The 27,176-nt window shown below is 38.5% G+C and overlaps 1 protein-coding gene across 1 annotated transcript in view; it reads right to left on the bottom strand.

Annotated features, from left to right (window-relative positions):
• Positions 1 to 7,593: 7,593 nt before the first annotated feature.
• Positions 7,594 to 27,176, bottom strand: part of LOC148866865 (signal recognition particle subunit SRP54 2-like) — a 52,698-nt gene continuing 33,115 nt past the window's right edge. The window contains 5 exon segments of the mRNA XM_088980809.1: positions 7,594 to 8,664; positions 9,534 to 9,648; positions 19,847 to 20,004; positions 20,130 to 20,153; positions 20,156 to 20,229. Coding sequence (XP_088836935.1) covers positions 8,336 to 8,664; positions 9,534 to 9,648; positions 19,847 to 20,004; positions 20,130 to 20,153; positions 20,156 to 20,229 — 700 coding nt within the window. The 3' untranslated portion in view covers positions 7,594 to 8,335.

The following is a 27,176-nucleotide window of genomic DNA, read 5'->3' as shown; positions in this document are numbered from 1 at the left end:
AATTGATTTAATCAACTTGATAACTGTAAAACCCATAATTAAAATTTTAAAACATTTCGGCCCATTTAAAGCCCATAATATTATCAAATAATATCTTCTAGGTATATGGGCTGAATTGCAAAGAGTAGTTCGGCCCACATAGCATTTATGCTAAATTGGGCTAAAGCAATTTTAACAAATTAAAACTGATTTTTACAGAGGTGGGTTGAATTGCATCTTACAATTAGCCATCAAACCCTCGGCCGATATGTGAAACTTCAGGGCTGTGAACAACCCATATTGAAATACAAATTTGGTCCAATCTATGTCGAATGGGTCTAGGGTTTGGTGTTTAATTCAAGATTCAATTCAAGAAAATGATCTAAAAACTAATCATGGCTAATAAATGACAATCAATAATCAGCAAATAAACAGTTTAGTGGGTTGTTCATGTGGATCCAAACCTACAAGAAAAAGATTAGTCGTAGCTTGTAGATTTGATTTTTGCAAATTGCATATTGTAGATTTCTCATCTACGCAAGTGTCTTCTCCTCCACACGAACCAACTTCTTCTTCCAACGAAATAAAATAGAAAAAGCCTAATTTTTCTATTAATTTACATTAGAATGAAATCCTATACATTCTATCTAATATATATATATATATATATATATATATATATATATTGCGCAGACCAAGGTGAGTATGTATACATCCTATACATTCTATTTACAGACCAAGAATGAATAGAATACAACAGTAGCGCAGATTTATTGCGCCCATTAAAGAATTCGATCTCCACCATACGAACAACCCAAAATCTAAGAAGTATAAATAGAGAAATTCTAAATATATTGTAGATTAATAAAGATTTAATTTTCAGATCATTCGCCCAAAACTGGGAACCTATTTCCCAACGAAACTACAAACTCGCAAATCGGGTAGAACAATTTCTGTCGATTTGTACAGATAAGATCTGGTTTATTTTCGGTTTAAGAATTGAACCTGGCTCTGATACCATTGTAGGGGATGGGAGATCTATCATATGGATGGCCGAACCCTATAAGAAGGTTGGGGGAAATTTCAAAAATTTCTTTCTTTCCCATTCGGGAATCGTATTCCCTAATTTGGAAAACTGTATTTTCAAGGTTCGTTCTTGAACCAAAACTAGACCAGCTCTGAAACCAAAAAGGAAGTGAGGAATATTCCTGATACGAAGTAGCAGTAACTCCCAACACAGGTGTTCACACACAGAGAAAACCAAAACCCGCCTCCACTAAAGATGACACAATGTGTAGTGGATCAGGATCAGCAGGATGGTTCTTCAGCAAGAACCTGAATTCTTCAGCAAGAATTGAGCAAGGGTTGGTGAGCACGACTTCAGATTGTTTCTTCTACCAAGAAACAATATCAAGAACTCTTTTTGATTAGATCCACAAGTGGAGATCAAACTGGGTAGGGGCGACAATAACTAGGGAAGAATTCTGTAGTTTGTTGTTGTGTGTAAAATCTAAAGAATTTGCCCCCTATTTATAGCATTCTCTGGATCGTCCTCCTAATTTAATTAGGAGAGAGTTTCCTAATCCAAATCTTATATTTGGATCTGGACTTTTAAATGGATAAGACTTATCTTATCCTTCAGTTAATCCTAATCAGTTTAAAACTGAATTCGCCCCCTTTAAATTAATTAACTTAAGCTCAGTTCGAATTGGGCCTTAGACCCATTAAGCTTATGTGCTCACTTACTCTTTAATAGATCCAGACACCTTATAGAAATCCATCAGCCACATGGGTTTAGCCCAGTCTTTATTATAAGGCCTGGTCGAATTCACTATAGGAAACAATGAACCCCTGAGTTCATCACCATGGGCTCTTAATGGATCCAGACACCTTATAGAAATCCAAAAACTGTGGACAGATGCATGATTATCCCATCAGGTATTATCCTTGATGGTCTTACACTTAACCTCCCAGCCCTTAATGATTAAGCACTACTGACAAGAGAGGACCTCTCCTTCGGCTGCAAGGTGTAGTGCTGCACTCTCTACTCACATGGATCTCGAGAATTAAAACCTTTTGCAAACATTTTGAAATCATCATATATATGTATATATATAAATATATTTTGCAAAAACAAATTTCAACAAGTTTGAAATCAATTGTCGGCAGTTTAGGTTTCCATCAGAGAGAGTGCATAACCCAATCATTCACTTTGTCCGACAAAAGGGATGATTCTGCCACTATGATCACCCACTTAGGTGAATTCTCAGATTGCCCCAACATACCCAGGTTTTGACCCCCTCTAAGGATCCATTTGATTGGCATATCAAAGACAACCCATATCAATGTATAGTACCATAATCGAGTCTAGGGGTTAGGTGTAACATTCCAATTTTGTCCATCTATCTCTAAGGTGTAGGGAAATACTAGAATTTGGTCCGGTTCAGGGTTTGAAGAAAACCCACATTGCATATACATTAGGTCTCAACCTAGCAGTTGAGACAAGACACTTCAACCAACTTGGTGTCACATTAGTGTCAGCCTTGGTAGGATAAATATCTCCCCAGATCTATCCAATAACTGTGAAGATTCTAAAATAACACGAGTCTCATAAGTGTCTAGTTTAAGGGTATTATACAGAAACACACTACAATGACATGAATCAATTATGTACTTTATTCATTTACAATAAATGTCAAAAGATACATCAATCTGATTGGAGCTAAGGGCATACTTGTCTAACTCCTCAAAATATCCATGATATCATTGGACGCTTCGATCATATCGAACTATCTTTATAATGAATTGTCTAAGGAAGCTATAATGTAACACCGCGTAAGAGAGTTCTTCTCCTCCCATTCTTGATATTCCTTCCTATGGGCCTCAAAAGCCCTATCTCTTGGACGTTCCGAAGCAAGGTTTTTAGCAACCTTTTCCAATTTCTCAGACGCTAGCACCAGTATAAGGTTACGGAACTAGTCAGCATAATTTGGACCCTTAAGCTTATTATTGTCCAACAATTTAGTAAATTGTCCATTTGCCATTTCTAATAAAAGGCAATGCAAATTATTAGTCAACAACCTAAATTGATTCATGTTATTTACATAAAAAAGTCTTTTAATCTATGTTCCATTTTAATTTATTCATCTCTGAGATTTTCCCTCCCATTTCAGTGGCAGAAATGCGGTTATGTTTCTAGAAATGTGAAAAATCACATACGGTGCATGGAACTAACTATTTTAGTTCCTAAGCCCCACCACTTTTTGTGAAGGATCATATCCACTCACATTATGAGTTTTCCCTTTGGCCTCTGTTAGACAAGGTTCATTGCCATTTTAGGTTATACCTTTATGTCTAGTAAGTATAGACCCGTCATATTTGTGAATGCCCAGGTACCGTGAGAGAGTCTTCCATTTTAGGATAGACCCCTCCCACATTGGTCTATGACCCCCCTATCATCTTTTGAAACAATCAAACAAATTCACCAGCAAATGGAAAGCCAAATTTTATGGTGCATCTCCTCATTACTAATAAATCCATCATCATGCTAATGACAAAAGGCCTTCGAGTTTATCACATGAATGTCCTTATCACATGCACTTATATAAATCTGGAGGGAATAAGTTGTTACATCTCTAGATCTGATTTAGGTCAAACCAAAGTGGCTCCTACTAACTTTCTTAAAGCTAGATTCAAATGGGCACAATACGGCTAGGGTTCCGTAGGATTCCTCTTGGGGAGGAAGTTTATTTAGGGCCTATCGAAAAGGGAGATCATCCAATGATTTTTAGGGCACAATGGCAATGTGTGTAGAGAGCCACTAACGAATGAACATGGGCTAAGTGCTTTTGGCCCATGTACGTAGCACATCACACATCACATACATGCACATGCATGAAAACTTAATCAAATCAATCACATAAATTATAAAACCCTAATTAATTAAAGTTAACACATAATAAGCCCATTAAGGCCCATAATATTATCAAATAATATTATCAATGTATATGGGCTAAACTGCAAAAAGTAGTTTGGCCCATATAATTGTAATGCTGAAATAGGGTTGATTCTACTTTAACTTATCAAAACTGGGTTTTATAGGGGTGGGCCGAATTACATCTTGTAATGGGCCATCAAACCCTTAGCCCATAATCGAATTTGGGTCAGATAACTAACCCCATTGAACCATGGGTTTGGTCCAACCAATTTGGACTAAACTAGGTCAAATTCGGCCTAGTGTTTGGTGTCCAATTCAAGATTTAATTCAAGAAAGTGATATGAAATTAATTACAGTTGAAAAAGACAATCAAGATCAACAAGAAAATAAAATCAGAGGGTTGTTAGTGTGATGATCTTGGATAACCTGCAAACCTACAAAAAGATTAATCGTAGATAGCAAAAACAATTTCTGCAAATCGCAGATTGTAGATCTTGTATCTATAAAACTTTTTCTCCTCCTCTGCGCAAACCAACACTTCTTCCAATGTAAAAAAATAGAAAAACCTAATTTTCTATTAATTAACATCATAATAAATCCTATACATTTCGTCTAAAATAAAAAAAAATTATTTACAGATCGTATTGAATAGAATAAAAATAACAGGGTGCAAAGATCTTGATGCTAATCAAGATTTTGATCTCCATCACACAAACAACCCAAGAATCCAAGAAACAATAATAAAACGGTTCTAAAATTATTCCAGATAAATAAAGAATTAAATTTCAGATCACACACCCAAAACTTGGAACCGATTTCTCAGAAAACTGCAAACTTGTGCAAATCGAGTAAAGCAGTTTCTGCCCATTTGCACAGGTTAGATCTGGTCTAAATTTGGTTCAAGACTTGAACCTGGTTCTGATACCACTATAGGGAAGGGATATCCCTCATATGGATGGCTGAACCATGCAGGATGGTTGGGCGAAATTTCAAAAATTTTCTTTCTCCCATCTAGGAATCGTATTCCTTGAATTTAGAAAAACTGCATTTTTCAAGATTTGTTCTTGAAACAAACTGGACCAGATCTGAAACCAAAAGAGGAAGAGGGATACCTGATACGTAATCCATGCAAGTAGCTCCCAACGTAGGTGTTCACACCCAAAGAGGTCACCAAAAGCTGCCTCCATTGATGATGACACTGCTTATGGTAACATAGGATCAGTAAGGAGGTTTTTCAGCAAGAACCCAAATTCTTCAGCAACAATCATGTAGGGTGTGAGCACAACTTCAGAATGTTTCTTCTAGCAAGAAACAATATCAAAATCTAATCTTGATGAATTCCAAGAATGGAGATCGAACTGGGTAGGGGCGACAAGAGCTGAGGGAGAAAACTACAAAATGCTGAATTATTATTTTTTTTTTTTTTTATTTTTTTTTTTATCTTGAGGAATTTGCCCCCTTATTTATAACTTTCTTTGGATAAGTTTCCTAATCCAATTAGAAAAGTGTTTCTTGATCCAAATCTGATATTTGGATTTGGACTCTTAGGTGGATAAGAGATATTTTATCCTCTTACTGATCCTAAAGTCATATGGGCTTTAGGCCCATTAAGTCATATGGCTCACTTTCCCTTTTTAAATGCTATTTAGCTTGACTCTCTTTGTATGGCGTGGGACCCTAGCATTGATCTCCATAAAAGCCATATGTGTTCAGCCTAGTCTCTGTTACAAGACCTGGCCGAATTCACTACTGAAGACAGTGAACCCCTGAGCCCATCAGTATGGGCTCTTAGCAGGCCCAACATTTACACTAAATGGTCCCTGGCTCCAGCCACCTTATGAAGGCCCAAGGACTATGGACTTATGTGAGATTAGCCCATCAGGTGACAATCCTAAATGGTCTTACACTTAACCTCTCAGTCCATAATGATCAAACACTACTCGACAAGAGAAGACATCTCCCTCAACTGCTGGCAGTTTAGGTTTCCATCAGAGAGAGAGTGCATTCCCTAATCATTTACTTTGTCCGATAAGGGGTTGATTCTGTCACTATGGTCACTTACTCAGGTGAATTCTCAAACTGTCCCAACATACCCAAGTTTTCACTTTCACTAAGGATCTCACTGATTGGCATAACAAAGACAATATAGTCTAACACCTAGTGCAATACCATAATCGAGTCTAAGTGTCAGGTGTAACTTTCCAGTTTTGCCCATCTATCTCCAAGGTCCAGGGCATAACTAGAAAAAATGGTCTGATTCAGAGTTTCGATCAGATCCACACTACATGTGCTTTGGGTCTCACCTTAGCAGCTTAGACAAGCCACCCCAACCTTTTTGGTAGCACACTGGTGTCAGCCTTGGTAGGATAAACATCCACAGGTCCATCTAACAACTGTGAAGATTCTAAACTAACACAAGTCTCATAAGTGTCCAGTTTAAGGGTATAACATAGAAATACACCATGATAACATGAATCAAATATGTACTTTATTTATTTATAATAAATGTCAATAAGTACATCAATCTGATTAGAGCTAAGGGCATAACTGGTTAACACGGGCCTCACCATTCGGCCAAGTATGAAGCATGGGCATTTGGTTCTGTTTAGAGAAGCATTTAGTCTTAGGCATTTGGTTCTCCATTGATGGTACACAGTGCTCAAGAATGCGGTTTTCTGTTGGTTCATTTCAGGTATGTTCAGTTCAGGGTGAAAGGCTTTGAACGAATGAAGGAGAAACCCTTATCCCCTTTTTATTGGCATGTTTGGTCTCAAGCATACGGCTCTCCATTAGTGGTTTGTCTCAGGCCCATTCATTTGGAAAAGCTTTCAATGAAAGAAAATGAAAAAACAATGTAAATTTTAATATATTAAATGTAGGATTAGATGATGTCCGAAGGGGGGGGGGGCGTTGGAGTTTGTATGGTGATTGTGGATAAAATTCAACGCTATCATTATGTGATGTCGTCGGTCAACTCATTCGACCCAAACGGTTCAACTGAGGACCCAAAAAATTGGAGGTAATTATATACATAATATTTACACAGCCAAATATTAAGTATGTTTGGGCTGGTCAAGGCCTCAACCCTAACCCAACCGAAAGTCCCAAAGTTGAATCGGGTTCGTAGTTTTTTTACCCTAACCCAAATTTCAATCCAACCCAACCCTATTCTTTTAGGCTGGTTCCAAGTTGGGTTTAGGCTAGCCTGGCCCAAGTTGTAGTCCTAATAAGGAGCCGACAGCCTCCTGAAAAACTTATTTACTAAGAAAAAGTAATAAGATTTTTTAGTTCAGCCATTTCACCTGTTATCAAATGACCCCTAAGCAAGGTACAAAAATTTGATACGCCTGATATGCCAGTAAAGTCATATTAGGCGAATTGATAGTGTTTTTTTATTTTTTTTGAAACTGGTTCAGGGGGACCGGTTTAGGGTTCCTCCACCCCCTGAACTGGTCAGACTCCCGATACACCCACTATAGGTGTGTATCGGAGGGGTTTCGGAATGATATGTGTCGATACTTTGAATCTTGCCCCCAAGAGAAAAAAAAAAAAGCTAATTCATGCAATAACACATGGGGGAAAGCAAGTTGACGTTCACTGCCCACTACAAGTATGAATTCCACAGACGTAAAATTTACTTAAATATGATACTGATAATTCTTAAACAATGATGATTATAAACAAAGAAATGAAGAGTGATTTGTGTTAATCACTTAATCTAATCCCTTTACAAAATCCATGATAAAGCCATTCATTACATAGATGAAATCGTCACATATACCTCGGTCCAAGGACCCCTCAATAGATGTGTATAAAAAAATGGTCCATGCTTAAATAGTTAAAAAGACAAAAAATGACTCCAACTGAAAATTATCACAATATCGGGGCTTCCCCTTTGACAACTAAAAACTGCCCCCGCACTTTTGACTACAGTGGCTACAAACTGAGCTTTTTTACAAGCTATTTGAATTTGACATGTAAAAAGCTCAATTCGACCTAGCTCATATCAAGCTTCGAGCTGAGCTCAAGTCCATTATGTAGGCTTATTTGCTAATCAAATTGAACTTGAACCTAATGATGCTTGGCTCATTATCAAGCTCAAGCCAGGGTGAGCTTGAACATACAAGCCTTTGAGTCAAACTGAATTTGAACTCATGTCTCTAACATGAATTGAGCTCAAACTTGAACTTGAGCCTGATGTTTTTCTGCCAAATCTAGCTCAAGTAGCCAAATATTCATTCGGTTTGGCTCAGCTCAAATCCACCCCTAACTTTGACAAGTAAAATGCCTGGGCAGTGAAGTTAATGGGCATCTATGATTGTTACAATTGACCTATAACAATGCCTTTAATCCTGCACAAGGCACAAAGCTTATCCCTCTCAAGAAATTTCATACAACTAAACAGACAAGTTGCTGGTATTACTTGTCCCCCCGACCAAACATCCCCATCATGTCTTTTGAAGAACCCATTTGCTTCATCAAATTTTGTAGGCCACCCATACCACCTATTTGCTTCAACATCTGTGGTGGAAGGACTTTGCTCATATGTTGTGCATTCATATTTCGAGATAATGCACTCATTTCACCCTTCTTTGGAATCTTGAGCCCTTTCATCTTGCTCCAAATCTTGGCAAGGCGCTTATATTCTTCCAACATCTCCATCACTTCTCTAATAGGGCGACCAGCACCTCGTGCTATCCGCATCATCCGAGACTCATTCATAAGCTTCAGGTTTGAACTATCCAACTCTGCAAAATTAAGAATGAAAAAATGGGCCTCTGGGGGAAGAACAATTAAGAAAGGGAAGGATGGGAAAATCAGACTAGAAGCTATTGCTGAGAATAGGTTGTGCTGGGCTGGCAGACACAAGCCTGGTACATCTGTTGAATTCAACATATAGGCCATGCTTAGGCCTAGATTTCTGGCTAACACATAGCAACTGAACCTGAAATTTGCTTTTTAATTATTGTAGGATTTTTTCATATATTATTTCTTAAAGTAAAATTGTCAAGGAAATGGCATTTCACAATTATGTTTTCATTGTTTTGCAAATAAAATATGAAAAGTTGGATTTACCAACATTTATTGAAAAGTCTTGGTCATCCATCAATGGCTAAATCCATCCATCTTGAAATGAATTTTAAGGATTGGCTTGGGCACAATGCGCCCAACCAGTCCACCCCACCTTGTGAATAGAGCAGGCCATGGTGACGGAGCAGGAAGTGGGGTAAAATTGGTGGAAAAAGATGAGACAATAAAGATGATACATAAAATAAATAATAGGAAAAATGTAAATCAATGTTAATTTTTTTAGCCATGGGAATTTAGCTGTTGCATACACCATAACCTGAACTCAACCCCAACTCAATTACAGGCACGTGGAAGTAGTCTTAGTGTTTTTTCTTCTTTTTTTTTTTCCTTCTCTTGCTTTTCTTTTTCTTTCTTTCTTTAGGGAGGGAGGTTGTTTACATAATTAAGTTGGCCTAGTTGTCACCCAATCTCTTCATAGGCAAAAGAATAGCCCCTCTAATTTTACCAATAGGATGTGATGAACAGCTGATACTCGTCCACATGGCAGGATATGAAAAATAAACCACATTTTCTAGACCAGCATTACCTTCATTTGCCATGGAATCCATCATAGTCATGGAACGCTTGATCTTTGCTTGGCTTTCCTTTTCACGACCTTTTGGCATTAACTCTGCACTAAATCCTGGAAGCATAGAAAAAACCTACAAAGAAAAGAAAGCAGTGGCAAATCAGAAAAAAAGGTATTTGTGTGGTTGCAAGTAAAGCAAAGAAAAAATGAAGGTTGTAACACGGTATGACAAAGAAACATACACCCAACGCCAACAAAATTGCAACAGTAAAGATGGGAACTCCCTCAAAAACAATTCACTCCTGATCATCCCTCTCTTAACAGGACAATCACCATTTGAGTTTGTAGAAATGAACATTCATCCAAAGAATGGATATGGCACTTAACAGAATGGAATGGCGAAACGGGATTCATGTAGCAAATAACATATGTCAATCTCATCCTCTTCACTTCTCATGAGAAGATCCATATCATTTTGTATCAGAGTGCTAGTTCCAGGGCACTCTACTGATTTGCTGCTATTAGAAAGGCTCATTAAAGTCATCTATACAGCCTATGAAGTCACTGGTGGTTCCGTCAATGACATCCATGTAATGAGTAAATCCTAGATTTCAATAGAGGAATATATTTGGAGATATTTGGTGAAGTTCAATTCAATGAGTTTAATGATTTTTTTTATCATGCCTGCAGTTAAAGCTCAAAGTGTCATAATTAAAAATCGGAATTGGAATCAAAACTAGAATGGCTTATTCCCATAACCTGTTTGGTTCAAATGGGAATTGGAATCAGAATGAGAATCAACTGGAATGGGATCTCACTTGTAAGGGAGGGGGAAGGAATTGTTATTGGGAATGGCATTTCACCAAGAATGGAAATCAGATTCTGATTCCATCCAACCAAACAGTTGGAATCAGAATGACCATTCCAATTCCGACTCCACCCCTATTTCATAGGCCCTAAAATTTTACCCATTATCTAGTCTGATATGTAATTTCCACACATGTTGTCAAGTTTCAAACTTTAAAGATGCCCCTAATTTCTAGTATTTAATGTAATGTAGCGCTAAATCCAAAGAAAATCAGTGTATGGCACTTTCCTCATCTGTAGCATCTATCTATTCACCAGCATTACTGAACTGTAACGAGAAGCTATTCCACATGAAATATTGTTGGGCTAAAACTGTGAAACCACGGCCTTTGATGTCATGACTCACTTTATGCCACTTTATCCAATTCAAAGTGTGGCTACACCAATACATCAAGGCCATGATTCACAGTTTTAGCCGGTGAAGAGTGATATCAGAGGTTGATAAGTAATTGTGGAAGGCATTGTATAGAGGCCTTTCAGGGAGTTTCTTGGGGATAACCTGACATGCAAGTTCAGTGTCTTCAATTCATTGAGTGTCTCTGTGTGTTTGTGTATATTGAAGAGAGAGAGAGAGAGAGAGAGAGAGAGAGAGAGAGAGAGACCCATTCCCATTTCCCCAGTTTTACATAAGTACATAACCCAGTGTCCCAGTTACATTTCACTGAAGAGTGAAGATCGACATTAGAGGTCTCTCAACAGAAAAGTTATTTTATTAATTTAGGAAGAAAATTTACAATATGATTAGCCTTGGCTACCCCAAGCTCTTAGGACAAAAAGCAGAACCATATTCTTACAGTTACAGCTGAGCCCAAAAACAATTCCCTCTATTGACCCCTTGCCTAGCAAAATAATCAGCTAAACAGTTTTCTGATCTAGGTACCCACTGCACATTCACCTGCATGTCTTTTGAGAATCTTTTAAACTTCTTCATCTCATTTCTGAAATACCATGGAGTTTTGTTGCTATCTTTCAGCCAGATGATGATCACCTTTGAATCTCCTAAAATCAACAACTTCCTGATCCCTATTTCCCATGCCTTTTGGACCCCCAAAACAGCAACCTTTAGTTCTGCACCCATTGAGTCACCTTTGAATCTTCTTAGCGGGGGATGATGCAGCAATTGTGCCCCATTGTCTAAAAATATCATCAAATGTGAAGTCTAGAAACAATTCAGTTGTCTTCATCCAACGTGTCACCTTTACCATTATACTTAAAATCAGAGCCTGTTTATTTCTTTTTTTCTGCTAAAAAATTCTCTTATTTCTTTCTTCCCACAATGTCCAGATCACTACTGCTCTTTTGCACTTCCAAATTAATCTTCCCCTCTTTCTTGGCAAGCTGAAAGTCAAGGGACCAAACAATTTATCCAAGCTAAGTGGAGTGTTCCACCTGCAACCAAACAAGGAAAAAAACCAATCCCAAACACCACAAGCAAAAGGGCAGGAAATAAGTGATGAGCAGATTCACCATTTGGTTCACGCAGGACACACCAGTTTGGAGATAGGTACCAACCAGGTCTCCTCCTTCGTAAAAAATGACGAGTATTAATCGAAACATGGTAAACCTCCCAACAAAAACCACTCACCCTAGGGGGGATTGGACAACACCACACTTCCTTAACAGGGAAAGACATAGGAAATGAAGGAGAGGGAACCAGCATTTCAAAGAATGAAGCATAAGTGAAAATTCCAGAGTTACCCATCCATAATCAGCTATCCACTCTGCTATTATCAATAATAACACCATCCAACAAAATAAGCAATTATGACGCAAGATCCAACTCTGAATCCCTCACATTCCTACAGAAACCCAAATTCCAACCAGTTCCAGACTGAGAAGGGGAATGGACCAAGAACTCAGAAATGGGTCTACCTTTGAAAGATGAAGTAACAAACAGAGAAGGAAAAAACTCCATTAAAGGAGCTTCTCCTACCCATAGATCCTCCCAAAATTAGATTTTGCTTCCTGAGTTGGTAGCATACCTGGTATGAGGCAAAAAATGTGGAAGAATATTGTGGATAGCCTTCCAAGGAGAAGCACTAGAAGCTCCGTTAGATATTCCAGCATCCCAACCGTTCTCTGAAAGCCTATGAATGCTTGCTACCACTCTATTCCATAGTTTGTCTGTTTCCCTTGGAAATCTCCAAAGCCATTTCCCTAAAAGAGCCTAGTTCTTTTCCTTCAGTCTTCCCAAACCCAGCCCACACACTCTTTCCTCCTACAAACCACCTCCCATCTAATTAAGTGATCACTCTTCTCCTCCCCAGGTTCCCAGAGAAAGTTCCTCATTATTTTCTCAATTCTTTTCACAATGGCTTGAGGCATGCAAAAGACTGCAAGGTAATAAATTGGAAGATTAGCCAATGTAGATTTAATAAAAGTTATTCTACCTCCCAAGGAGATATAGTTCCTCTTCCATCCCACTAACTCCCTTTCCAATTTATCCACCACCATATCCCAAAAGAATAACACTCTAGGATTCACTCCCAAAGGTAGCCTCAAATATCTTAATGGTCATGCACTTGAGGTACACCCTAACTCCCTAGCCCAATCTTCAATCTCAGCTTGACTCAAATTGATACCAGCAACCACACTCTTGATAAGCATATTTGTCAAGGCAACGCCTAGGTGACGAGGTGCCCTTGGAGGCTCGCCTCGCCTAGTTGCCAAGCAGTTTTGTGCACTGGGTTATAAAATACTTTTATATTTTTAATATTTTGACACCATATTTATAAAATAGACATTATTAAACTAGAATATTCATTCTATGTGTTTATATACTAATTTCATTTTATTATTTTATTATTTTGCTAGGGTTTAATCAACGCAAACATTGCTAACTACTGTATTGAACCCATGGTTCAAAGTATCGATACACCTCTGCCAATGTGTATTGGCAGAGGTGTATTGGTACTTGTAACGATACTCCCCCTATTCTTTTATTTCTTTAGTTTTCAATTTCATTTTTAAATATATATATATATATTATTTAAAAATATGGGTCCCTGAAAACACCTGTAAACAGGTATCGGGACCCTAGGGAACCTAGGGAAGATGGTTATGGAACCTAGGTAACTACTCTAGGATATATGGTTTTACTTAAAAAAAATCCATCGCCTAGGCGACCGCCTAGGCAACTAGGCGACAAGGTGCCCCCCTGTCACCTAGCCTCGCCTTGGCGCATTGAAAACTATGTTGATAAGATTGCCTTCAAATTTGTCACTCTGTCAAAAAGATTCACCAACAATCTCAAATTCCTCGAATCATGTTCTCCCCCCCTTTTCACAGGAAATTATGATGCCATCTGCAAATTGTAGATGGGTCGCCCTTACCCTATCTCTTCACTTTCCATCCCTTTATTAGTGCTCCCTCATTCACTTTCACAATCAATCTGCTAAACACCTCCGCAATGAGAGTAAATGGGAATGGGGAGAATGGATCCCCTTGCCTTACTCCTCTAAAGGCACTAAAAAAGTCCTCTACTCTCCCATTCACCACCCCTGAAAAGTGACAAGTCTTCAGGCATCCCTTTATCCGTTTGCACCATTTTGCACCAAAACCCCATTTATTTATATATCTCAATCAGGAACTACCATTCCACCAAATCATAAGCCTTCTCTAAGTCCAATTTACACACAATTCCTTTCTTGTCTGATTTCTTAAAGTCTTCAACACATTCATTGGCAATAAGGATTTTTGCCTCTCCTAAACGAACGCCCCTTGGAAGTGAGAAATAATTGAGGAAAGAACCTTTTTTAATCGCAAAGAAAATACTTTAGCCAATATTTGTAGGGACTAATCGCCAAACTGATTGGCCTGAAGTCCTTAGGATGATTGGCACCTAGCTTCTTAGGGATCAAAGCAATAAAAGTGGCATTTAAACCTCAGATAATTTTCATTAGATCCTCCTTAATCCAATCCCTACCTTCTTGGTAGAAAGCCATAGTGAAGCCATCTGGATCAGGAGCTTTTGAGCGATCCATGGCAGAAATAGCTTCCTTGACCTCTGCTTCCTTGAATTACTTTTATAAAACAACTCTCCACCTTTCTTCCAATAGAGGTCCTTCAAGTCCTAGACTCCATCTGGTAGTTCTTAGCTCCTATAGTTGATTTAAAATGGTTCACAAAGGCCCTTGAAATATCTGCTTGTTGGGTGATAGTACCATCCTCCATCTCCAACAAAAAAATGAAAGTTTTCCTTCTCCCGTTTGCAATTCTATGAAAGAACTTAGTGTTAAGAATTTCTTGGAAGGAAAATAGTAGAAATAGGTACTGGTATTTTTTACGAATATGAGGTTTAGGTCCTTACCAATCCATAGATTTCAAGGTGCCATGGCGAGGCTAGGCGATAGGGGAGTGCCTAGTCGCCTAGCATTGCCTAGGCGATTATGTAGAAAACATAGATGCTAGGGTAGTTCCATAGGTACCATAACCATATTTTCTTAATAATTATTCATAATTTTCATAAGTATAGAGTTCATGTTAAAGTATAGAAAATCAACATATTAATGAGAAGAAGAAAAAGAAGGAAAAGAAATTTCAAAAAAATATAAGGGCTGAACCCTTACTTCTGTTATAGGAAAAGAAGAAAAGAAAAGGTAGTAGTAGTACTAGTAGTAATAGAAAATGTGTTGGTTAGACAATTTTAAGTTCTTCCTTACTTATTGGTTCAGGTTTTGAAGTCTTTGAGGGTTCTATACAGCATTTAAAAATGTTTGTATTGATTAAACCCTAACAAATAAGAAAATAATAAAAATAAATTAGTATATAAACACACAAAATGAATATTTTAGTTTAATAATGCCTATTTTATAATTATAATGTCAAAAAATAAAGAATAAAATAGTATTTTATAATAAATAGTACAAAACTGCTTGATGATTAGGCGAGTTGAGCCTCAAAGGGCGCCTTGTCGCCTCGGCATCACCTTGACAACTATGGTCCAATCTACCTTCCCAAATCCCAAGACCCCAGATAGCTGGGACCAACATTGAGTAATACCCTTTGACAATTTCTCAATTTGTGCATGTCATTCATTTTATTTTTTTTGATGAATTTTGTGCATGTCATTCTTGTGCAAGGGACATGCTATTTCATGAGTAGTCATCTGTGATTGTAGTCTGCAAAGGGTGATCTATGAGACATTCAACAGAATGGATGAATCCTCATTCAATTTGGTGGTCTCTTAGAATCTTGGTACTGATTCCTCTCTTCCATATTTACCACATGGGTCCATTAAACATGTCTGTTACATGACGTTTGGAAGTGCAACTCACTGGTTGGCCTAAAAACATGTGCTGATGTGTTCTGATAATATTCAGAGTAGGATTGATTGAAGCCCTGGTTATAAATTCAGTGATCTTATTCCAATCATGGTGCCCCCTTGTGACATTGCAGGGGTCAATTGGTTGGGAGGAGAGTTTTTTGAGGCAGATTAAACGAAGGGGTTGATCAGAAGAAAAGAAGATTACATGTTTTGTCTTGATTTCTATTGGTATGATTGATAGCCTGAATATCCAGATGACCATTCTAAAACTAGATGAAACAATTTTTTTTTTTTCTTTCGATAATAAAAGCTGGATGGAACAAATTTCATGCATTGTTTTAAAAGGCTTAAGCCTTGAGGCGTGAGGCATACACCTTGAGGCGAGATGCACAGATTTTCCCTCAAGGTTTGGTGTGAGGATTAAGTTTTTAGTTTCTCTTGGATAAATCAAGTGAGATTTTTTTTATTATTCTTCTAAATCTAACATCCCAAATTTGTTATCTTTTTCATTTCTTTTCCTAATGTACTTATTTTCCTTTTATTTATTTATTTATTTTGCATAGACCAAATCGGCTAAGTGTTTCCTTTTTTCTAAACTATTGGATGAGCATAAGTCTAATATCAATTATATGAATGATTCTTCATATGTTTCCTTTGAATCCTTTCATCTAAATTGGTCATTTGAATAATTTGAGAACTTTGCATTTTGAAACATGAAATGTAAAATGTTTATAATTGTTAGTTGACTAGTTATTATTTTATTTAATGCTTAAACATTGAAACTTATTGCTTATAAACTTCTATTTTATGGATACTTGTACCTTCTATCATTCTAATTTGGTATATTGCATATTATTTTTATCAATTTATAAATTTTAATTAATAACCTGATGGTTATGCCATAACTTGTTTGTACAATGCAACAGATAACATAGAATACATGTTCCTATCCGCATCGAAACAAATATGGTATAGTCTCTGTCTGTGTATTTATGTTCAGTGGGGACCTTGCAGGAGGAGAACCTAATAATCGGAGATCATATCTAATGTCTTTAAGAGAAAAGTGGGTAAGATGGTCATGATAGCTTTCAAAGGGCTCCTGTAAGTGAGGTTCCTAGAAATACTAGAATCCCACCCATTAGATCTTAACACATGGATGCACTTGATTACCAAATGTCACAGAATTATCTTCAATGGGAAACGTCCATAACTACATCCCCAAACAAGCAGTATTTCTTTCCCTCGATCTTCGAAGTTCCAATCCCTAAACCCCCTGTATTTACGATTTGTTAAATTCTCCCAACTTAATAGGTGGCCGTTCTTGTCATTCCCCACATCCCAAAGAAAGTCCCTTATATTTTCTTTTTAATTTTGTTTATTATTTTGATTGGGGCTCTAAACAGGGAAAAGAAATAAACCAAGGCCCCATTCATTTTTTATCTGAGTCATTTACCTAGGTAAATTAACTTACCTACCTGGGCAAGTGCATTTACCCATGTTCTTTTGTTTCCCAGGCAAATAAAACAATGACCATTTTAGCCATAAAAAGCTATTACTAAAAGGGGCAATTTTGTCCCATCATGTATTGGCAACTTCCCCCTAGGTGGGAAAGTTACTTATCCACTTGGAGATGGGTATCACTTACCCGTGGGCCCCACATGAATCTGAAAACTAAGCATGAGTATCTTGGTCAATGGGAAGCAAAATCCCATTGACTGACTCCCCCCAAGCCCTTCAAAATCCAAAAAACGAAGAAGGGCCAAGAGGTTAGAAAAAGTAGATTTGATAAGAGTTAATCTTCTATTTACATTAAGATGCAAGAAGAGAAGTGAAAAAGAGGAAAAGAAGAAAGTTTGAAAATAGGGTGGCAGCTCAATGAATCTCCCAGCCCTACCAGATATCTTTTATAAGAGAAGCTAATAATACATGAAAAGACAACTCTGCCCCTGATTAGATGGCAGCAAATAGAAGACATAAAAAGATTCAAGGCCCAGACACACTAAGTCCAAGAAAAGAAATAAAAGTACTACAACCTAGGCCCAATATTACACACTAAACCCATACATTTGAGCCACACAAAACTCCACCTCAAGCTAAGCAGTTATCTATCATGCCCAACTTGCACAATAATTCAGTGAATCTTGCTTAAGCGAGACCCTTAGTGAACGCATTGGCCAATGTCTCGTAGATAGTAGTGTTTTAAAAGTGCAAGGCACAAAAAAGGCACAAGGGTCAATTTGCGCGCAAGGCGAGGCACATGCCTTTTAAGGCACAAAATTAAAAAATAAAAAATAACTACAAATAAAAATGGCCAAAAATTCAAAAATAAATAAAAATATTAAACATAATATTAATAAAAAATATAAACTTAAACTTTAGAATAAATGTTTTAAAAAACCTATTATCTAAAATTAAAATACATAAACATAACATGTAAAACATATTCAACTGAGAATTTAAAAATAAAATCAAACATATAAAACATTTTCAAGCATGTAAAACCCATAATCTCTTTTCTTCGCTTGCTCACTGAAGCTCTGAAAACCCTCTATTTGGTAATGTTGTTCTTTCATTCATCCTAATAAAATATATTATTGAAAAGCAATTAAAATTATAAAATCATTATTTTTTGTGTGAGAATTAAGAGTTTAATTGCGTGAGAACTAAGAATTTAAGGCCCTAACATGGACTTGTTTGGACTTGCCTCGAGGGGCGTGGCACGGGGGTTTGGGAGCTTCACCCCCAGCCCAACCGCTAGGTTCAAGAAAAGGAAAAAAGTGTCAACCTTTCAAAAGGCGCACACCTAGGTGCACCAAGCATACACCTTTTGAAAGGGTTGCGCCTAGGACCTAGGCGAGGTGCATACCCTAAAATGTGCCTCGCCTGTGCACCTAGGCACGCCTTTTAAGTCATTGGTAGATAGCATATATGAAATGCAAAGGTCTCCAAAAAACAACTCTCTCTCTCTCTCTCACAAAGTATCTATAAATTTCAATGTGCTTAGTTCTATCATGCTAAACGAGATTACTAACTACTTTAATTGCTGTTTGATTGTCATAATAGAGTTTTAAAGGCTGGTGACAACCATTCCCAATTCCTTTAGAAGAATCTGAAGCCACAATAGTTCAGCAACTCCATGTGCTATAGCTTTATATTCTGCTTCAACACTTGAACTTGCTACTATGGTCTATTTCTTACTTCACCAAGTAACAAGATTTCCTACTATTAATGTGTAATACCCAAAGAGAGTTTGAAAATTTGAGATCTCTTAGGTGAAAATTGTTTGTTAGACTAGATTGAAGTTTGTGAAAATTTAAGATCATAAAAAAAAAAGATCATCTTTATCCATTGCCATTCTCCCTTTACTCTCATATAGTCCAAATTATCCAGGCTATGGTTTCACAATGGAACAATTCATTCTCAAGGATACCTTTTTTAGTTAATTTCTTGGCCATTTCCTTGTTAAGGATGAAAGTTTGAAACTTTATCTTATGGTCAGGTTTCTCTCTATGCAGCATCTTGTTCGCCATTTTAGCTTTTAAGGTTCCTTGTCTTCCATACAATTGTTTTTATGTATAGGAATAACACAATGTCAGCTATCAATCCAGTTGAATTGAGGTCAAGAACACAATATAGCAGCTGTTAGCTGCAATACAAGAAAAACATCTTGCAAAAGAAATGGGTGTGGAGCAGCTTCTGGTTGAAGGGGACTCTAAGACAATGGTGAACTTGTTAAATAATCCGGAGGATGTCACATGGAACTACAAGAATGAGATAAAGAGATTCAAATGACTGACAAGGAATATGTCTGTAACAGTTCAGTGGGTTGGGAGATCAGCTAATGCATTTGCTGGTGTCTTGGCAAAACAAGGGACCAACAGGAAAACATTGTTTTGGGCGGAACTGTAATTACTGTCTTTTAACAGACACTTTTTATGTAGTTTTTGTGTTTTCTGTATCGAGAGGCAGCATTTCGCGCCTCTCTAAGGGGATTCTCATGTAACCAATCTTTGAATTAATGGAATATGATTATTTACTTATAAAACAAATTATAAATAAATCTAAAATTTGAGATTCATTTTGCTTAATTGAATTAAATTCTGAGTAGAATCATATAGTTCATAATATTCTCTTAATAAGTTCTGCATTATTGATTAAGAAGAAAAACTTATATAAGATAGAATAATAAGCAACAAACCTGACCAATAGGACCCATTTTAAGAATGTTCTGGAATTGCTCATACATAATACGTAAAGTGAAGTTGCCTTCAGAAAGCTTTTGCAGAAGCTCAGGCTGTTGATCCATAGGTACAGCTTCATGAATTTTGTCCATGAACCCAGACCAATCACCCATGCCTGATAGGAACAAGATATAAAATGTGAACACTTAATACACCTTGGGGCATTAAGTAATATCATAAACCTTCAAGCTGTGAGTACATCAAACGTAAAGGTGCCATCATGGTGGAGGGTACAGCTACCTAATAGACGACTAACAAATGGTTAACATCAAAAACTTCGAATTCATCCATGTGCTCTCCAGTTCCAATGAATATTACAGGACTTTTTGTCGCAGCAACTCTACAAATATAAAGAAAATTTTAATTAAGCATCAATGTTAATGCAAAAGAAAAAGAAAAAAAAGATGAAAATGTACTTAGACTATTATTATTAAGATCAGAAATACTAAAGATAATGAAATAGTACTTAAGCACAAAACAAGGTAGAACTTCTACTCTTTCCCTTAATGTTGCAACTTGCAAGTGGTCCCCAGGCCACCCCTCCCCCCTTCTTCAGCCCTATTAACCTCCCTTGCATCTGTTTCAGACAAGGCATTTTCTGACCTTTCTAATCCAAGCGAGTGAGATATTCAGATTGTTGCAGAGTGTTGGATATTATTTTTAAGCAAGGGTATTTATAAAATTTTATTTAAATACAGAATGCTAGTCCCAGTTGACTCCCCTATTCTAGTCAACTCACCCAATTTCTCTTCTCCCTCTCCCTCACTCCTATTACAGAAGAAACTTTACATCTGATCCAATCAGACAGACTAGTTGATAAGATGGCATATCCTTCGCCCCACACCTGCTGACCTCTTGAGCATAAAGCCCTACTGATAATCATTGTCATCAGGTTGTACAATGGCATTCTGCTTGAGCTTGATATGTGGATTATTATTGATGTGGAAATTGAAAGGATCCAGATCAGTTTGGTGGTTTTTATTATGAATTCCTTAAGAAAATTTCAGAGTGGAGTAATCTGATTGGGGTATTGGTTGTTCACAATTTGTGCGAAAAAAATCGAATTAGAAGATTTTTCATTAAATGATTTTTTTATAACTAACTGTCCTGAATTTATTAAAAGAATGAAGGAAAAAGTTATTAGTACAATGGTTGTGGAGATGGGCATCAGAAAGGGAGAGGTTGTAGTGTGAGGTGGTAGCAAGTACTCATGGTTGCTTGAATAATGGTTGGGATGCTGGTATCCTTCCTCAATTTTTATTTTTATTTTTATTTTATTTTATCAGGTATGATGTTTGTTTTGGGAAGATGTTTGGGTGGGGTGGGAAACTTAGCTCTCAAGGACCTCTTTCCCTCTCTTTTTACTCTATTTCATTGCTTAAGAAAGAGGTTGTTTCTCAATTTCTCCCATCCATTATCCTCCCTCTTTCCTTAAGTTGAAACTTTGGCTTCCAAAGGGGTTTAAAGGATGTTATTCTTTTTCTTGGCAATGCCTGCTTGGATCCTCACAAGTCGGATAGGAGGATTTGGTCCCCCCCCCCCATCCTAATGGTTACTTAACTTTTTTCTTTGATAAATAAATTAAGATATCATTAATAGAAGAATAATGCAATTACAAGCTTTCCATAGAGAGGTGCGAGCTGTGTCATCTCCTAACAACATGAATAAAGAAAAAGATAGAAAACAGATTCAGTATACAGTTGAGCCCATTACAATCTTTCCCTATTTGCCCCTTGCTTTGCAAGACGAGCCATAGCATTTGCTGATAAAAGATTACTTGTGCTTCCTTTTTTAAGACCCTTTGTTCATCTTCTGTTCCTGTAAGTGGCATGGTAAGGCTAAGTGTAGTGGTCTCCTTAGAGGACAAAGAAAGGCTAGGAGTCTCAAGTAGTGAGGGTAGGCTACGATATTCTATTGATAGAATCGTGTGTTTGATATAATCTATGCTCCCTTTTATAAGGGGAGATCCTGGAGCCCTAAAGGGAAGGAGCCAAAAGGGATTTGACTCTTATTTGGAAAGGAGATCCTTAATTCGATATCGACTGATAGGAGGGTGTTGCTGGGGGTTCGCCACATGTCACACAAGATCTTCCCAGGACAGAATTTCCTTTCATCCGAGGATTCTCCTAGTGCACATATGCTACTTCCCTTCGCGGGTCCCCTGTGTTGACGTGGCGTGGGTGACATAGGAGTTAGTCTGACGTGTTGGCCTACTTGCTCCGTCATCGGCTGGTTATTCTATCACGAATAGTCTTTGGCTTGTAAATACATGTCGATTCTTAAATGTACCACAGGTCCGCAACGCTCTTGAGCTTATCGCAGATTCGTGATGAGTTATGGGCTCATTGCAGATCCGCGTTAACTTGTGTGTCACCATGGGTGTTTTTGTGGTTCCAATTTGGTACCTTCATCGCAATCGCAATTATGGTGAATATCACGTACTTACAATTAGCCCCCATGCGATGTTGGTGTGTTTTAAAAGGCAACAGTGAGGTGAGGATTTTGTTTTGAATTCGGGGGGTATTTGATAGGAAGCAATTGTGGATTTGGGGTTTTTAGCATTGATGCAATTGGTCTATTTTCGCTTTGAGGTCTAATTCGGCTCTTGTGTTATTAGCCCCCCTGTTTCTTGGTCGGAAGGCTTCTATCGAAAGTCATTGGTATTGTTACTTCTGGTGTTGCAGCCCCCCATGACTTTTGACAAAGGGCTTCCTAGCAAGAAACACATATTTACTTGGGTAGGCTGTGGGAGTGTTTCGTTTTTCGAAAAATGGTGTATTGTGGTGATATACTTTGATTGGCAAGGTGACAATCCCCTAGTGTTTTGGTAGTGGGATGTCTTGTGTCAATGTTATTCTTAATGAAACACCGGGTGGTGTGAACGATTTCCCATGTCTTGTTTACATTGTGTTTATGTAACTATTTTTGTCGTGCATGGTGTTGAACTATACTGTTAGTCTGAATTCTAAGAGATGAGCGTTGATTGGCTGGTGGGGTGCAATGGATGATGTAGTGTGTAGCCCATAGTTGTCAAGGCATCGCCTAGGCGACTAGGCACCCTTGGCTGGGCGCCTCGCACAAACGCCTTGACTTTTAGCAACTAGGCGCCCTTCTAGGTGACTAGGCGTCTGCCTAGGCGACAAAAATGACAAGGTTGGCGCCTTTTATAATATCATTTATATTGTTGTATCTTATTAATGTATGTGTTAGTACATTTTATTATATTCTATATACATATATATATATATATATATATATATATATATATATATATATATATATATTATCAATTATATTTTGTTTTAATGTTTTACTATTAAAATTTAAAAGATCAAAGGGTTTTGAGAAGAGAAAAAGAAAGAAAGAAAGAAAATAAAAGAAAAAAAGGGGAAAGTAACAACAGAATAATAAAGTTCCTTTTCTCTATTCTCACTCTAACTAAATAAAACTGAAACTCAATCCTTGTTTTTTTTTCTATTTTAATTTCCATCTTAAATATTTATCACATAAAGTTAATAACCTTCTTTAGCTGCTAATTAATATGAATTTGCTCTATTAAATACTTATTATAGTAGTATTATTTTTGAAAATAATGAAATTAATATATGTAAAAGATTTTTATCTTTTAGATGTGATGATTCGCCACATTTTTAGAGGAAATTTAATGTTTTTAATAAAGAGAATTGTTATTTTTCAATTAACATACATGCTAAATGGTATATAAAACTAGGAAACTAACTAATAGTCAGTTTTTCATATTATAAAATTTTTATCGCCTAGGCGCCCTAGTGTTGCCTAGAATCGCCTAGACACCTTGAAAATTATGCCATCATTTAGGCTACAGGTACAAACATTTGGCGGTTACGTTTGAATCATAGCGATCTTAAGTATTTGGGACACTAACATAACAGTACATCTCCCAATGAAAAGGTGACGGGTAACCCGGGCAGCCATCACTTTTCTGCGGCGTCGTTTCGGTTGCCAGATAGTTTCCAAATTATCTTTAAAAGCGGGGTGAGGAGCGGTCCACTCGTTCGTTTTCGTCTTGATCTATTGTGTTGTCGTTGTTGTGACTACTCTCTGACTCCATTCCCCTTCTACTTGCAGATTTTTTTCCATTTAGGGTTGTTGCGTTTTGCATTCGATGGCACCACGCAAACAATCTAAGGGTTCTCGCAACGATGGGAAGTCCCATGCACGAGAAGAGGTGACTAAGAAAGTTTGTTCGTTCCTAGACTTTGTCTGGGACGTAAATACAGTGGAGTTGCTCTCCGACTACAAGTTTGAAGGGTGGCCGACTCAGGGAGGGGATTTTGGCCTCCAGTGCCTATGGTGATGGGCACGGGAAACACTTTCAATATTGTTCAAGGCAAGGAGCTTCTCTATCTATATGAGCGTGACAGGCATGCAAAGTCGTCTACCGTTGCACAGAGCCTAGGATCGTGGGCTCTAAAAGCTTCACCAACTACACTTCATGGGCGTCATTTATCCTAGAGAACCCTATGTACTGTAGGCTACTACATAATGCATATTTGTTGACGTTTGTGGAATGCTTCATGGATCTTTGAGAGGATAATGGTGTGGATTTTGTGGAACCGTTAGTGGCACATTGGTGTTGCCGTACCCACACCTTTGTTGGTGCATTTGGAGTTTACTGGCGCTGGCATTGCTACTTTATCATCACGTCATCGCCAGCACCCGAAAAGTATCCCTGGGGAATTGGTTTCTATATATGAAGAATTGGTGGCTGAAATAGACCACTTTAAGTTGAAGATGAACTCTACTTCTACTCGGGGCAAGATGACACTTGATGGGTGGATGAAGAAACGGCTCAAGTACCATGGTGGCAGTAACTCCATTGTGCGGAAGATGAACAGTCAGTGTCACCTGGCTGCTTTTGTTCTTTACTCTTTACCCAACTCGTGACATTGGCCGTTTTGGTTGCCGGGGGACATCAGCTGTTGTTGGCATCGATGTTTCTCGGTTATTTGAATGAGTAGATGCACGGCACAGTCCATTAGATTATGGATCCTGGATGTGCACGTCAGTCTTCATATGTGTTTTGCCCATTCTTGTTAATATTTCTCTTTGAGCACTTTGATTTGGATGTCGCGCCTTGTGAGCTATCCCCTTTCAGTGTGCATGTGGCAACGCTGGATGAAGCAGAGCCTCGGCAGGTCTTGTTTGACGTCTGCCAGGGTAAGCTGTGGTTGAATGCGAAGCGGGTAGGGGTTTTGGTTTTAATAGGATAGAAGCCCAATTTGCCAGTTTGGATGGCTTTGAAGCCCGCCATTATGTTCAATACGTGCCCCATTCCATACCATTCTGTGTGGGAATGAATGTTGCCGAAGGGGGAGATCAGCAGTGCGTCGTCAGTGCCGATAATCTTATAGTCAAGGCCACTCGTCTAGTGCTATGGCCTAGGGTTCACTGTTATTTGGACAAGCCAGGGGAGACCCAGACCACCGTTTACCGCCCAAACCGCCTCCTGCAACAATTTGGGTACGACAGCTTGGGCTCACAGTTTCTTATTCATGGAAGTGGGGATGCTTTTTGGCAGGGCACAATGACCTCACATTTGCTGGTGTTTCTTGTTTTCCACTACTCGGATATAAGTACACTAAGGTTTGTTCCTCACTCCGTTGTGGCCATCTTTGCACATTACTCAACAACTTCCAACTATTCATGGTGATGGAGCCTCGTCCAAGGCATGTAATGGCACCCCCACCAGGTCATGCTGTGGAACAGGGTGGGGCGGGTTTGTCTGGTGTGTAGGTTCCATTGCACTTGTCTGCTTCAATTGCCCCTCTTGACATGGAAGTTTGATTGCACATAGGGAAGCGGGTTGTGGTCGAGGAAGGGGAGAGTAGACAGCCTTCCATCACCAACAATTTGGTCGAGGAAGCGGGTTGTCTGGTGTGTAGGTTCCATTGCACTTGTCTGCTTCAATTGCCCCTCTTGTCCTACTTTGCTATCGGGGGCGATAGATGTTAACGTTCCAGTGGCGGGCCCTCGACTTGAGGAACAAGGCTCTATTCCTGTAGCCAGCTCGGCGGGTGTTCCAGTCCAAGCTCCAATTGACACACCTCACAAGGATAACATTCAGCCCCAGGTTGAAGTGGGGTCTAGTCAATCAACAAAGGATTCTTTGCCACCTGTTACGGGTGTAGCAGTCCCGGTTGTGGGTGGCCATGTGAAGAAGATAGCCCCTTGTGTCCGTGAGAAGGGAGCGAGGTCATCTGCATTGGCAAGCGTACTAATCAATTGGCTCAATTTTCTATTCGAATTTTATTTTCTTTCTTGTCAGGACTAAATGTACATTTTTATAGTCATTTGTTTTGAAACAAGTAGGGGTAAGAGAAGGTTGCCCCGAGCCTGTCACCACGTGAGCGCCGACTAACAGTGTTGTGAATGGAGGTATGGAGTGTCTGGTGTATTGAGTGGTCAATCTTTTCTTATAGTATTGGTTTGTTTGTGTTCGTGATGCCACGTTCATTTTTTTTTTTTGGCCATAGGGAGTGTCTGGTGTCATCCTAGCTAGTGTGCCTATGAAACCTATCATCAAGCGTTTAATGGAAGATTTAAAGTCTCTTCGCCCGGTGATGTGGGCGTCACCAAGGGAGGAGGCCAGTAATGTGGGAGTTCCAGTCGTTACTTTGAATGTTCGTTAGGGGAGTAATGCTCATGATGGGGATGGCGTGCCTATTGATGCTGATGTAATCACTAAGGCTCATGTTACAACACCAGGGCAGCCTCCCACGGGTCTTGTGGCAGGTGAGCGTGGATGCGCCCGTTGTAGGTGACTCGAGGCATGAGCGGGAGCCTTCTCCCGCTGAGCATGTGACACCCGTCATCAACGAGGATACCTCAGGTGTCCAGTTCTCATCATCGGACATTCAAGTAAAGTGCCCTGACATCCTGAAGTTATAGTCGAGCCAGTACAAGTAGAGGTTGATGAGTTGGATTCGCAAGCTGGCGACTTGGACCTTACAGCTAAGCTTGAGATAGTGCACTAAGAGTTGAAAGATTGTTATGAGAGAGAAGAGATAGTGCAGATTGGGAACCTAGAATTATGGCAAGGGCTACAGCTGCCTCTGCATGGAAAGCCAGTCATGATTTGCTTCAAATTTTCTCCCCTTGGATCAAGTATAGTCTTAACTCTAGTAATAGAATAAATTTTTGGGAACAACATAGGGTTGGGGATTCACGTTTGATGGACCAATTTCCCTCTTTGTATCCTCTGTCAGATTTGAACTGGTTTTGGGTGAAACCTAGGCCTTAGAAGGG

This window comes from Nelumbo lutea, chromosome 3 (genome assembly GCF_056320005.1).
Source record: "Nelumbo lutea isolate HS-2025 chromosome 3, American lotus-T2T, whole genome shotgun sequence".
In the NCBI taxonomy this organism is placed as follows: Eukaryota; Viridiplantae; Streptophyta; class Magnoliopsida; order Proteales; family Nelumbonaceae; genus Nelumbo; species Nelumbo lutea.
Note: the sequence above shows the minus strand (reverse complement) of the source record. Positions and strands in the feature narration are given on the sequence as shown.